This window comes from Pollachius pollachius, assembly GCF_949987615.1.
Source record: "Pollachius pollachius genome assembly, contig: scaffold_338, whole genome shotgun sequence".
NCBI classification, from domain to species: Eukaryota; Metazoa; Chordata; class Actinopteri; order Gadiformes; family Gadidae; genus Pollachius; species Pollachius pollachius.
Genome location: NW_027641229.1, coordinates 11,052 through 25,000, shown reverse-complemented (window position 1 = coordinate 25,000; position 13,949 = coordinate 11,052). Strand labels below are relative to the sequence as shown.

At 45.0% G+C, this 13,949-nt stretch overlaps 1 protein-coding gene across 1 annotated transcript; it reads right to left on the bottom strand.

Moving 5' to 3' along the window:
• Nucleotides 1-10,723: 10,723 nt before the first annotated feature.
• On the bottom strand, nt 10,724-12,517 carry LOC307091700 (transcription factor JunB-like). Its single transcript, XM_079759350.1, has one exon. The coding sequence runs from the start codon at nt 12,258-12,260 to the stop codon at nt 11,226-11,228; it is 1,035 nt and encodes a 344-aa protein (XP_079615476.1). The 5' UTR covers nt 12,261-12,517; the 3' UTR covers nt 10,724-11,225.
• Between the last annotated feature and the right edge of the window lie 1,432 nt (nt 12,518-13,949).

Here is a 13,949-nt window from a genome sequence, read left to right as displayed (position 1 = left end):
TTCAAAATTAAGAAAACGACATTGAGCGATGATTTTACTGACGTTTTATCATCAGAAATATGTTTCGGTTGAGTTTGAAATACCAAGATTGTTGTGTGTTTGGGACTTTTTGTGTTATGATTTTTATGGGTTAGCTGCTATAATTTTTCCTCCTTTTTTGTTCTTTACAATCTCAATAAAGACTTCATTTTTGAGCGTCACCCTGAAGGCCTTTTTCTTCCAGTCTATATTTTATTGTGGTATTGGATGGGGTGAGTGGTTTTGGAGGGGCCCACGATAAATATTTTCCCTTAAAGTTCAGGGCCGGCCCTGGGTCTGTTGTGCACAATGGACCTGCTTATGGCGTTTTAACTGTTTATAATGAAACCTCATTATCTCAGTTATATTTGTATTACACTGATAAGTAGGCCAATCGGTTTCAGTAATCGCTAGTGGTATGATAATCGTAATCTGATTATAATTAGGCCCAGTAGCCCAGTAGAAACAGTATTCTGTCTTCCAGTAAGCCTGCAGCCTACTTAGTGATCTTTGCGTCGTGGTGCCCGTGGCGGTTGAGGTCATGACAGCACTGAGTGACAGGCATGGTGTCAGTAATATATGATATAATAAACAGAATCTTATGTTAACAACCCAGAGAATTCATAGTGACGTCACAAATGGGCGTGTCCACCTAGATGTACGCTGGATAGATCAGTCTACCAACCTTCCAAATGGGAAGGTTGCTCATCTATCCTTCATATATCTGGGTGGACACGCCTACTTGTGATGTCACTATGAAAGTCATTCCGTCTCTGTGCCAAACGGCTTGTACCATCTAATCACACCCACACCTGGTGGCATGACATGAGCCCTTTAAAGCCTGATTTCCACCGGGGACGTAAGCGCCGCGGAACGGCTGCGCCGCGGTCACCGCTGCTGATCGCTGCCACTCTAATCAATGAAACCATTTTCACCGGGCGCGGAACGTCTCAGCAGCGTCCCAGGAGCGGTGCGCCGCGCCGCATGTAGCCTATCACAACTTCACATCAACATTACGTCATGACCGGTGAAACCAGGTCAGCAGTCAATTAATCAAAGGGTCTCAGAGGGTCAGCAACATGGACGACGAGAGACTGATTGTCGAAGTGGAGCAACATAAAATAATTTATGAAATAAATCATCCTTTTTATAAGGACAATGTCAGAAAGGACAAAGCCTGGCATTTAATTGCAGTAGTTTTGGGAGTGGAAGGTGAGTACATTAGGTTTAGGATTATCGCGTGATCTCGTGATCTTGCGTGAATACAGCTGGCTCTCAAGGCAGCGCCACGCTGCCGTTACGCGCTCGGTGGAAATTGACACAGGGCAGAGTTCGCAGCCGTTCCGCGGCTCGTACGTCCCCGGTGGAAATCAGGCGTAAGACGCGTTCACTCTCCTGGTGATAACGAGACGGCTCGCCAGTGATGACGCTCACGCTTACGCGTGTTCCTGACAGCGACCGTTAATATGCACTTGGGAAACAGCCGGTTGGGAATCTAAAAGTTATTCAAAGCAGGGCTTTTTTATCCGATAAAAACAGAACTGGTAGGATCAGTTTTAAGTTTGCATGCCTTATTTCCTTGATGCCCATCACCTACTATCCTTTTGCTTTTATTTATGAGAAGCACATACAGTATTGCCATTGTATGGAAGGCAACACTTGCCCTTATCTAGAGCTCGTTTACCACTACACAACGTTTAAAATTTAGCAAAGTCATGCCAACAGACGTTACAACGTCAATCAATAGCAAAGTATGTGATATGATGGTTGATTATTTTATATTGAGTAAAACGTTCATGTTCCGCCATCAGTGGCGGTTTTAGGCACGGGCGAACCAGGCAGCCGCCCAGGGCGCCATATTTGTGGGGGGCGCCAAATCACATGGGGGGCGCCACGAGCAGTAAAAAATAAAAACGCGCAGCGAAGTGGTTTTCAATGAAGTACATAACATTGTGTGGGGAATTGGTATATTGGCGCACCCTCTGGCTGCAGGCGCACACCAGCTCTTTGAGAAGGTGCTGTGCACAGGCGGAATGAAACCCCGGGGGGTTTCATTCCGCCTACCCCCCCCCCCCCCCCCCCGTTTGGAGGATGTCTTGCCCGGGGCGTAACTGGACGTAGAACCGTCACTGTCCGCCATGTTCATGCGTGTAAACCACTCTGTTATCACAATTTGGCCCAAGTTGCCGAACGGAAGTAGAATCATAACAGCGTCGTGGCGTTCACGCGAACTTTCCGACGTCGCAAAAATGTTTTCCCGATAATTTCCAGCGATGTGAACGCACCACTAATCACAGAGGAGACAGACGCAACACGTGGTGAGACCCATGGGTGAGACATCCTATACATAGACGCAGCATTGGCTGCTGGGACCATGGACATATTATAGAATGGACACCGGATTCCAAAATGGCGCCCATTCATTCCTATGTAAGCTGCTCAATGGCGCAGAGCAACATCAAGGAGAGATATGCTTCCGCATCATGGGAGCCTAGCCACGCCCTAGGTCATGACGTACCGGATGCAGAAATAGTCTCGTTTTTAGCATTGTTAGCATTGTAGCATCATAAGCGAGAGGTCTGAGCGATCGCAGTCGCATTGTTTACCGACCATGGTAGTATAAGTTAACTTCATAAATATGAAAGATTGCTCCATATAACATAATACCAACAACATCGTACATGTATGTTGGCCTAGAAAACAATACAGTTCAATGTTATTGCTTAAGAAACAGATTCCATCCAACTACTATATGAAAAATGCTATCAATAATCTATATACAAATAAATGGTTACACATCGATCAGCAACGAAGTTGGAGTAGCCTACCCACATAAATATTTGAAATAGGCCTACACCAACATTGTTAACTGTCATACATAGCTAAACAAGCAAATGAAAAATAAATAATAACATAACTGAAATGTTTATTATGCTATTAATATTGTAAAAATGATACCGTAATGCACCCGTTCTTTGTCTTTGGATCTTTTGAATAAAGGGAGCAATAAATGGTGAATCGCAATGATCGCAAGCAAAGGAACGTGAGAGTCATTGAGTAGCAGCTGAACCAGTCTAAAAATCCCTTTATCACTTAAACACTTTTAGTGATAAAAAGTCCCCACAGTGCCTAAAAACCATCAACGTCATTCATGTTAAGTAAAAGGAAACACCTCGGACATGAAGTTAACGGAGCCGTGCACTAGGCCCTCTAGAATGCCGGGCCGAAACATTTGTTTCACCACGACTCCTTTCAGCTGCCCACACCTCCTTCTCCAGCAAAAAATAATTTGGCGAGTAGCACGGGAAGGACGAGACGGGAGCCCAGGTTAAGCGGTTACGCAACTCTCGTGCCCCATACACCGCACGACTCCGAGAGTTGCCTTTATTGAACTCCAACCGAACATAACTGAAACACGACACACCTGACCAACACACACAACACTCAGACTAATGGTCCCGATCACACTACACATCACACAACAATGGAACAACACACAATTAACACACAACCAATAAATAACCCAAACCCGTTAACCCCATTTAACCTAACAACAAAACAAGTCGACAAAAGCCCCTTTGAGACCCATGGGTGAGACATAAGGGTGAGCCACAATAATAACATAAAACGGCTAATAAAACGCTTAAGGTGGCGTTTTGAAAAGAGAAAACTTACATTTTTTTAGTACATGGCATAAAGATTTTTTGCAGAGACACATTCCTGTTCCCCACTTGTATTGGAGTGAACGGAGATATCTACTTCTGGGCCCCTTGAATCGAGGGACCTGTCCACAGCCCACTTAAACAGCTGCAATACCAGGCTTGGCCGCTGAGCACTGGTGGGTTGCAGAAGTATGCACTGTTCCTGGGGGCCTGGTGTCACCCCAGGCCCCCAGGAACAGTGCATACTTGTGCTCGCTCAGACCTCTCGCTGATGATGCTACAATGCTAACAATGCTAGTTAACGAGAATATTTCTCGTTCCCGGGGGCTTTGCTGGGACGCGAGAAATGCGGCCGCCATCTTGAAGTGGGGATGGGGAGCCAGGGAGGGAGCATAAAGTCCGAGGGAAGATTGGAACAGAGGATGTATTTCTGCTTGGGGAACACAGTTTGGCATTGACAACCACCATTCGGACTTTTTATCATTGGTTGTGTCTGTGTTTCATAAAATAAGGCTGCATCACATTGCCAAACTCGCCTCTCTTGAACTTCAGAAAGGAAGCACGAGAAAGAAGCTATGCATAACAGTCCTCTTTCAGGGTTTTAATCCCGCACAGATATTGATATTTTTCACATTCACATTTCCTTGCATACACTACATTGGTCCGTCTGAATTTACCCTGACTGCTTTTTATTGTATTTTGTATTTTACTCCTAATTCATGATAATCAAGCCTAATGCGATAATTATTTTGTATTTTTCTTCTCTTATTTTTGAAACACTGTAAATTGGTCAGTCTGCATTATCCTGGCTGCTTTTAATTGTATTTTGAATTTCACTCGTTCTGGTCTGATCATTTTCCTGTATCAATTCCCACCTGTAAACTCCAGTCCATTCCATCCATCCATCCACAAACCAACATTCCATCAGCAGATTTGTATCATGACGCATTCTCATTTTAGGCAAAGTATGAGACAATACTTTAACAGTGTAATTGTAACCATGATATAAATGGAGTATTTCAAGTAACAATATTCAAATACTAACATTGTTGGGTAAGACAGAATTTGGTTTTATCTGAATCCAGTGAAACAGATTGGTGGTTTTAGCTGATATAAAAACTTTCAGGTGTTTATTTATGTTGTTTAAGTATTTGGCAGACGCTTTATTCCAAAGTGACATACTTAAAAAAAATACATATAAAACAATCACTGTAAACATAATCATTTAAGGAAAGAATGTTGTTAATAAAAGTAAAAAGAAAATATCAATACAAAGTGTCAAGACAGAATAAACTCTACTGCTGCAGCAACAGTCAGAGATACAGTCTATAACAGGGGTTTTCAAAGTATGAGAGAGTGAGCCGCCCCTCAGAGAACAACTTTCAGCTGAGCCCCCCCCCCCCAAAAAAAGTTCTAAATCCCTGTGTTTTGAAAGATCTTTTAATTATTTTACACATTTTAAACATCTCTGATCATATGTTAAACGTCTCTGATCATATTTTACACATTATAAATACATTAAGATATTTTTGAAACATTTTAAACATATTTTTGAGACATTATAATCATCTTTGTGCGTTTTTAAACACATTTCTTAACACATTTGAACATCTTTATCTAAGCATGTTTTTGCTTAACTTTTTTTTAAATACATTTGAACAGCTTAATCTGTAAACTGCCAGTTTAGCCTCCTTTTTAGCTCACCTCTACTTTAGTGGGAGCAATGAGTTTGCGTCTTTAGCTGTGTTCGATATCGTTCCCCATCACGGATTTAGTGCACTATATAGGGTGCTCACCATTTTGTTCTGGTGTTCGAATTCGCAGTGGTACATTTCATTCACTATATAGTGAACTTAAAATACCCAAAATTTGAGTGCAATGCAGTCGTGTCTTTCCGGAGAAGAAGCTGAATAACCGCGAAAAAGTATACATTTAATGATGGAGTCTCCGGCTTTCGTTTAGAAATGTCAACAATTTATTTGGGATTTAACATAGAAAATGTTACATTCAAAATTAATTTAAAAAAAAAACTTGATCACGGAAATGTTACACTCAACATCAATACAACCTCCAGCTTTCCTCGTGAGTGCCCGGTTTGTTTACATGATGTTGGTTACGTTTAGAAATGTTCAGCGTAGTGTCCGAATTCTCGTTTGTTCGCTCCCTATATAGTGCACTATATCATAAACACTATATAGGGAATAGTGAGTGAGTGAATATGGAACGATTTCGAACATAGCTTTTGACTTTGGGTCTTCGCGTTTTTTTTCTGTTACTTTTTCTGGTTTATTTTTTCTCACGTCGCACCCCCCCTGAAGAACTCTGGCGCCCCCCAGGGGAGGCGCGCCTCACAGTTTGAAAACCACTGGTCTATAAGGTAAGATATATAGATATCTAATATATTCATACATTGTTTGTGTAGGATATATATGTATATATAGCCTAATCATATATTGTTTCTTCAACTTAAAAATAGCTGACCGGTTTTTTCCCCTTCTCAGGGATTATGTCCCCAGTTTTGATCTCGGACGCCTGGTCACTTATAGCATATAAGAATAGTCTATTACTGTTAAGCCAACTATGAATAATAAAACACACTAAACCATGTGCCCTTTATCATAGCTACACGTATGACAAAAAGACGCGTGAAAATCAGTGGTGTTCAGTGAGGCATGATTAATTAAATGCGCTGACAGTTCATTGCTCCTGCCAAACGGATTGCACTGAGCGGAGCGGATCACCATTCCAAGATGGCATCTCGTCAGCGCCAGTAGGCAGTAGCGTTCGAAGCTCCGTCTATGATATAGGATGTCTATGGAGACACAGGGACACCACGTGGTGGTCCAATCAAAACAAGGGAGAATGGCGTTATGCTAATGATCACAGGTGTGGCTCATTAGCCTCATTACAGAAGGCGGGTGCACGAGCTCCTGACTCTGAAACGCAAATAAAAAACTGTAGAACTCACACACACACACATCCACACACACCAAACCACTTGATAAATAAAAACGAATAGCCCTACAGCCAGTATAGAGAACATTATAATTTTAACAAAATTCATTAGGTTTATCCATCAACCATTATTAATCAGTTCTGTTATGAGCCTGAACAGGACAGACTATTTATCTAGATGTAATGTTCTTGATCTTTATATATTTATCAGGGATGCTACAGAAATATTATACATTTTGTACCATAAACCGAACCTACCCTGTCGTTCTCCTGTGCTGTTTGCTGTAGTGGCTATCTTTCGCCTCTAGGGAGCGGTGCGCACCAAGCGATACACCAACACTGATATTTACCTTTCGTTGTACATAACAGTTCAATGTTATAACTATTAATGGGTTTATAGAACATCATGAATTAAGACCAGATAATAACATAATATTACGAGACACAAGGAAATCACAAAATAATGATTGTGTATTTTTCAGTACAATAAATGCTCGCTTATTCCTGAGGTGGTTTCTCTGAAACAGATCATGTCCGTGGCCTCATCAGAAGAAACCTGAGTGTTAAGTTCAGCACAGATAATCACTGATGTGGGGTGTGAATACTGTTTGCCTGCCTGTTCACTTATCATCCATGGCCACGTCCAATCAGGCTATATATCCCTGAATCATCTCCTGCTCTCCCAGCTTGGGGACGTGAGGTATGTGGGGGGGGGGGGGGGGGGGTCAGAGACCCGGCTCTGTGGAGAGCGATGCTAGCATGAAACGATCGCTCTCCTCTTCTGTTCAAAAGATCCTAAGAGCAGAGGAGTCGGCTTCACACACACACACACACACACACACACACACACACACACTGGCGGAGGAGGAGGGAAGGAGGGGTGGGGGGAGGGGAGACGGAGGGAGAGCGAGAGAAGGAGGAGATATGAGAGTTTGAGTGGGGGAGAGATGGGGAGAGAGGGAGAGATGGAGAGATGGTTAAGATAGGGGAGTGTGTGAGAGAGAGAGAGAGATGAGAGTGTGAGTCGGGGAGAAATGGGGAGAATAAATGAAGAGATGGTTAAGGTATGGGGAGTGTGCGAGGGGGAGGGATGGAGAGAGAGAGAAAGAGAGAGGGCCGTTTAGAGGAAACTCTAAACCCACTCAGATCTGTTTGTACGTCAGTGTGAACATCACAGATGTTCACACCAACATACAAGTGGGCTGGAGTCCGTAGTGCTGGCTCAGAAAGGGGTTTGTGTGTGCGTGTGTGTGAGAAAATATAGGTTGGTTTTGTGTGTGTGTGTGTGTGTGTGTGTGTGTGTGTGTGTGAGAAAATATAGGGTGGTTGTGTGTGTGTGTGTGTGTGTGTGTGCGTGTGCACTTTTAAGCAGAATAACAAATAGTGTGTGTGTGTTCGTGTGCGTGTGTATGCTTAAGCTTGCATTTACATGTAAGCAGTAGAAAAGTTGTTGTGAGTGTGTGTGTGTGCGTGTGTTCATGTGCGTGCCTCAGCTTGTGTATATGGCACTAGTAAAGTGCATGTCCACTGTGTAATACAGTAACATGTGTGACTTATTAAGACAACTTCAAAGCAGAGATGCTAAATGTCATTTAGGATGAGAAACACTATATCGATTAATCCAAACAGACTATAGCCTTATTAAAACCATGGTACATCATTATAACGAAAGTCAATAGAATCTTCTAGACTTCATTTAAATTAAATTGTATTTCTAGTCTCTAAAGGCTTAACAGGCTGTACATGTATGCCCCTCCCCACCCACCCACCCACCCACCCTAGCCCCCCAGAGGGAAAAAAATAAAAACTTCATTAGCAAGGAAGAAATAGAACCCTGTTTAGTCCTCGTGGGAGTTAATACTTTGAGTTTCTTTACTTATATAAATGTATATCTGGATTAGGAAACTCTTGATGTTTCCTCAGAGAAGCAGAGATAGTGTTTTTCTCGTGAAGTCCCAGATACACGAAAGGCGTGGGAGGGCGGGTTCAGTTTCCACGCAGAAATGCAGAAATGTATGATGAAGGGTGTTATGATGGAACACGGGCCTACGGACAGAGCGTCGAGTGCGTGCGTCAAGTGCGTCAGTCACAACAAACCGCACGTCGCTGCTCTAATAAAGGGCAATCAGGCGCGTGTTGTATTGCAAGTTGAAGTAACTTAACCCGGATCCAGGAGGGACTTTCTTCTAATGTTGGGCCGTTGGGTTATCTACTTTTCTGCATTTCTCTTGTTGAGCAGCTCTGGTCACGAATGGAAATAGTTGTGTTGTTGTTGTCGAACAACAAGTGGTGCATATGTGTAGGCTGACGTGTGGGCTGACGTGTACCCAGAAGGCGCTTGTTCTTGGCAGTACCCCCATCTCCCCGTTCACACACACACACACACACACACACACACACACACACACACACACACACACACACACACACACACACACACACACACACACACACACACGCACTTACATACACGTACAAGTGCACGCGCGTTCCCGTACCCGTCGCCCACGCGAGCCTCCCGCGCTGCCAAGCGACAGAGTGGCAGCTCGAGACGCCCCCGCGCTGTCGATCCCCCCTCACGTGCGCGGGGTGAATCGCTGTGACACTTCAAAGCTGCCGCCGCATCTGACGAGCGGATTGCGGTGACAGGTTCGATTCCCGAGCGTGAAGGAGCAAACGGAACCTATAAATGTAATAAACAGCACGTCGATGTGTTAAGCCCCCATTATGGTCTATTTTATGGCAAACATACTTTAGCCTTATTTATAATAAACACTTTAGTTTAATGTGTAATAACCCCTAGCCTGGTTCTGTTTAGTCTTGTTTATAATAAACATACATAAGTCTATTTTATAATAAACATACTTTAGTTTATTTTTATAATAAACATACTTTAGTCTTTTTTATATGAAGCATACTTTAGTTATGTTATAAACACACAAGCCTGTTGCTTGTGTGTTGAGCCTAATTTATAGTAAACAAAACACCCGTATGTTTAGCACAGTTTATATTAAACATATATTAATGAAACATATAGCTAAACATAAGACTTACTCTCGTGTTTGGCCTGTTTTATAGTAAAGGCCCCAAACATACACTTATGTTTAGCGCACTTTATAGTAAACTAAATATACATGCAGATGTGTTTATTACGTGTAACACACGTGCATGTTTATTATAAATTAGGCTAATCACATAAGTTTTGTTTATATAAATAAGACTAAAGTAGATTAGTACATTCGTTTATTATATGAATGTACTATAACACACAAAGATTGTTTCGCCGTCAATTTATACCCAACACATTGTAGCTATGTGTTTTTTACAAATCCAAACTGGTCTTAATATAAACCTAGGTCTTTCATTAGATACTCAGGCTATTGGATTATAACCACCCCTTTCATTTATGTTTATTGTAATTAACTCCAACTAATAATCGTCTGTAAATCCAAGTTATAAATAAAGTCAGAATACGCCATAAAATGACATGTTGAACCTCTAATTATAGACCAAATGACCACTTTACTACTACGCTGTGTCAGCATTGTGCATTTTCTCTGTCACTGTGCGACGGGTTCATTTGAAGTCATCATTGATCTTCTAGGAGGCTGACGGTGTTGCCAGATTAGGGGGGAGTAATATGGCCTAATCTGGCAACACTGGAGGCTGACCTCCCGCTGGAAACAGACTGATGATCTGCATGGTGAGGGTTTCCAGCAGATCACACCGACCTATGACGCGTTTCCCCCGGCCTCCCCTAATATGGAAACCTTCGTGCGTAGAAAGGACGTGCTTGGCTTACGTGCGCGAGCACGAAGCAAAACATTTCCTGTAAACGCAACGAAGGTTTCCATATAAGGGCAGTCACCGGTGAACGCGCCTAACGTGTGACGTCAGGTGTTGTGGGAGCGCTCCAATAACTTCCGTAATAACTTTTTAAGGGCTCTTAAAAATAAAAAATAAATGGAGTCTTTCTTCTTTTGGCCCCCAGTGTTGGAGTGATGTCAAGTTTATGACGTTATATATATTACGTAATCAGATAATCATAGGCCCCCCGTTTCAAAAAGACAACAGCACGAAAACCAACGTTAGTTTTTGAAAACACTTTTTTACTTTAAATACACGGCACAAATAAAAATAAAAGGACATTGTAAACATTGGACATGGTTGACGGTCGGTCCGGGATCAACCCGGACGCGCGTAATAATAACTTATTATACACTTTGAAGAATAGTATATGCAGCGGTGCAGCATGACAATATCGGTTGTAAAAAATACAAAGAAATACAATAATCATCATTCCCGGTCCACACCGATCGGGACCCGGGGGAACGGGTCCCGGTGTGTCAGGTCCCGGTCTCACGGCCCCGTTAGCGGAGTCCAGCACCGCGGGGGGGGGGGGGGGTCCCGTGTCAGGCAGTCTCTCGCCCCCCCTCAATAGTCTCTGAGCCATCTCACAACAAGCCCCTTCTGTCGTCAGTGCGAACAACGTGCACGCGCCGCCGGTATTCCAGTGCCGGTGGCGTGCACGCGCAGAACCTTACTCCAGTGTCATCAGAACCCCCTCTCGGGTCGGGACAGTGTCTCTTTCTAAAACGCCTCCATCTTGCTGGCCAGCATCAGCTGACAGCCGCTGCTCACGTGCGTCAGCACCTTCCGCTTGAGCTGCGCCACCTGCTCGCGCAGCACCGACGCGGTGCTCGAGAGGCCCGCGTTGTCGTTCTTCAGCACCTTCACCTTCTCCTCCAGCCTCGCGATGCGCTCGAGCTTGCGCCGCCGGCACTTGGTGGCCGCCTGGCGGTTTCTCAGCCGCTTGCGCTCGGCCTTGATCTTCTCCTGGTTCTCCATGTCGATGGGCGACATGGGGGGCGAGCCCCCGCCGTCGCTGCTGCTTAGCAGGTCGGGCACCGTCTGCGGCTCCTCCTTGAACGCGACCAGTCTCTGTGGCGCGAGCTGTTGCGGGAAGGCCGGGTGCGCGTGGGTGGCGTGCTGGTGGTGCGCTTGGTGGTGGTGGTTTTGCGCGTGGCCGTGCGGCAGGTAGCTGATGGTGGTGCTGGGGTAGCTGGCGGCGGAGGAGAGTGCGGTGCTGCCGGGGGGGCAATAAGCGTTCAGGGTGGTGTAGATGGCGGGCTCGGGCTGCTGCTGTAGTGACGCGCAGAACGCGCTAGGGGGCAGCGGGGGCGCGCACGACGTCACGCCGCCGCCCGCGGCCCCGAGGGAGACGTTCGGCGGGGGCATCTGGTTCATCTTGTGCAGGTCGTCCAGCGCCTTTACGAAGCCCTCCGCGAAGCCCTCCTGCTCGTCTGTGATGCCCCGGTTGTAGAAGTACTGCCCCGGGGTGGGCGTGGTCAGGACCCCGCTCCCGCCTTGGATGATCAGCCGCTCGAGCTCAGGCGCAGCCAGCTTCAGCGAGCACGAGACGTCCTGCTGGGCCGCCTGGTAGAGCTCGGCGTCTGCGCGCAGTGACTTGAGGTGGCGGTAGGGCTCCGCGAGGTGGTTCAGGTTCAGGCTCATGCTCGCGCTCTGCTTCAGCAGCTTGTAGTCGGGCATGGCACCCTCCGCGTGCCCGTAGCCCGACAGGAAAGTTTCGTCGTGGTAAAACGTCTGCTCCATCTTTGTAGACATAAAGTCGTGTTGCGTGCGGCTCACCGACGGGTTAAGGAGCAATCTCTGGGGTTTGGAACGCAGTGTCAGTTGCGGGAGAGAGTGACCATCAACCTGTCTCTTCCGTCGTTAATAAATAAACCCCAAGTTCAGAAAACAAGATTCACTCTGAGGGAAAAGCAGCGTCGGTCCACAAGTTGCGAAATGTTGTCCAAACGTTAGAGTTCTTCTGGTTGGGGAACTTAAGACGGTGTTTCTAGTGTTCTGTTCGCGAGCTGTGTTGCTTTTTAATGTGGCTGATCCTGTCAGACGAGCCTGTATATATGCACAGAGAGCACAGGCGCGCCTCTGATTGGACGCCGGGATCCGTGGCCGCGCCCCGACAACGTGACGCGAATGCCGGGAAACAAGCTGTAAACAAGAGCAATGGCTTTAAGATAACCTCCCGTTAAAAACAGGTCCCCACCACGACATGAAGGTCTTATTAACGACATAAAGGTCTTAATAATGGCATAAGGGCTTAATAACGAAATAAAGGTATCAATATCGACATAAAGGACTTAATAACGACAAAGGTCTTCATTTAACACACATGTGTGTTCTCCTCAACAGGTTTTACATGGAGACAGTTTGGAAAAGTGACAGTTGTAACATCATGATAACTTGTATTGGACCTAACTATCGAATCAGCATTTATTTATTAATTAATAGGGAATGTACTTTATTTATTTATTATTTATGGCGTATGGTCTGATCTTCCTGACGCGGTCGGATTTAATGAAGTGTTTATATGTGTGCAATTTGGGATTGTGTGTTACCACATTGAAGCCTAATAACAATGAACATTGTTTATAACATAAACGCTTAATAAATATGTCGGCACTGGGGCGTCATTTGATGGTTAACACATCGCAGCCCGAGTTGGAGTCGATCGCATCCCGCGTCTGTTATTGAACAACCGGCACAGGAAGTGTTAACGCCTTATATGGGCCGTCGACGTATGAGTTCCTCTGAGGAGCGGGAAGCCCATCCCACCTCGGCCTCGCGCCAGCATTCCTGCCCGTCCAGAGCCACGTGCTGCACCGGGACTTTCTGTTTAAGGGCGGGACCCGATAAGCGGGCTAACTTAACTCAACACTTAAAAATAAGAAATTCATTTTTTAAAAATCTTAATTAATACCTACAGAGTATGGAGGTATAGCCACATTTGTGAAGTATATGCTAATTAATCAGACATTAAATGAAAGCAGAGGGCATTTGTAAATCGACTAATGTAGACTTTGTTTTTAATTGGCCAGTAGTGACCTTATGAACTGTGATGTGTCACGAATCACCGTTTCCACCGTGTGTGTGTGTGTGTGTGTGTGTGTGTGTGTGTGTGTGTGAGTTATAATCTGCTGTCTCATGGTGGCCGAGTGCTGTATAATGTACTGGTAGGTTGTTAAGATAGTGAGTACTTTTTGTCGTAGAGCATTGTGCGCTCTACTGTCACACAGACACACAACCCCTCAATACAACACCTGTCTGGGCCAGGGAGAATCCCCTGTCTCCTGTTTCACGGACACACACACACACACACACACACACACACAAACGGAGTGTACAGACACACACACACGCAACATACAGGCATACACACACACACACACACAAATGCACAGAGAACACACACGTACACACACACACACATTTCGGCACAGATAAGCCGAA

What these genes read in the sequence shown, in the direction of transcription:
- LOC307091700 (XM_079759350.1), bottom strand. Translation starts at nt 12,260, where the DNA reads ATGTCTACAAAGATGGAGCAGACGTTTTACCACGACGAAACTTTCCTG.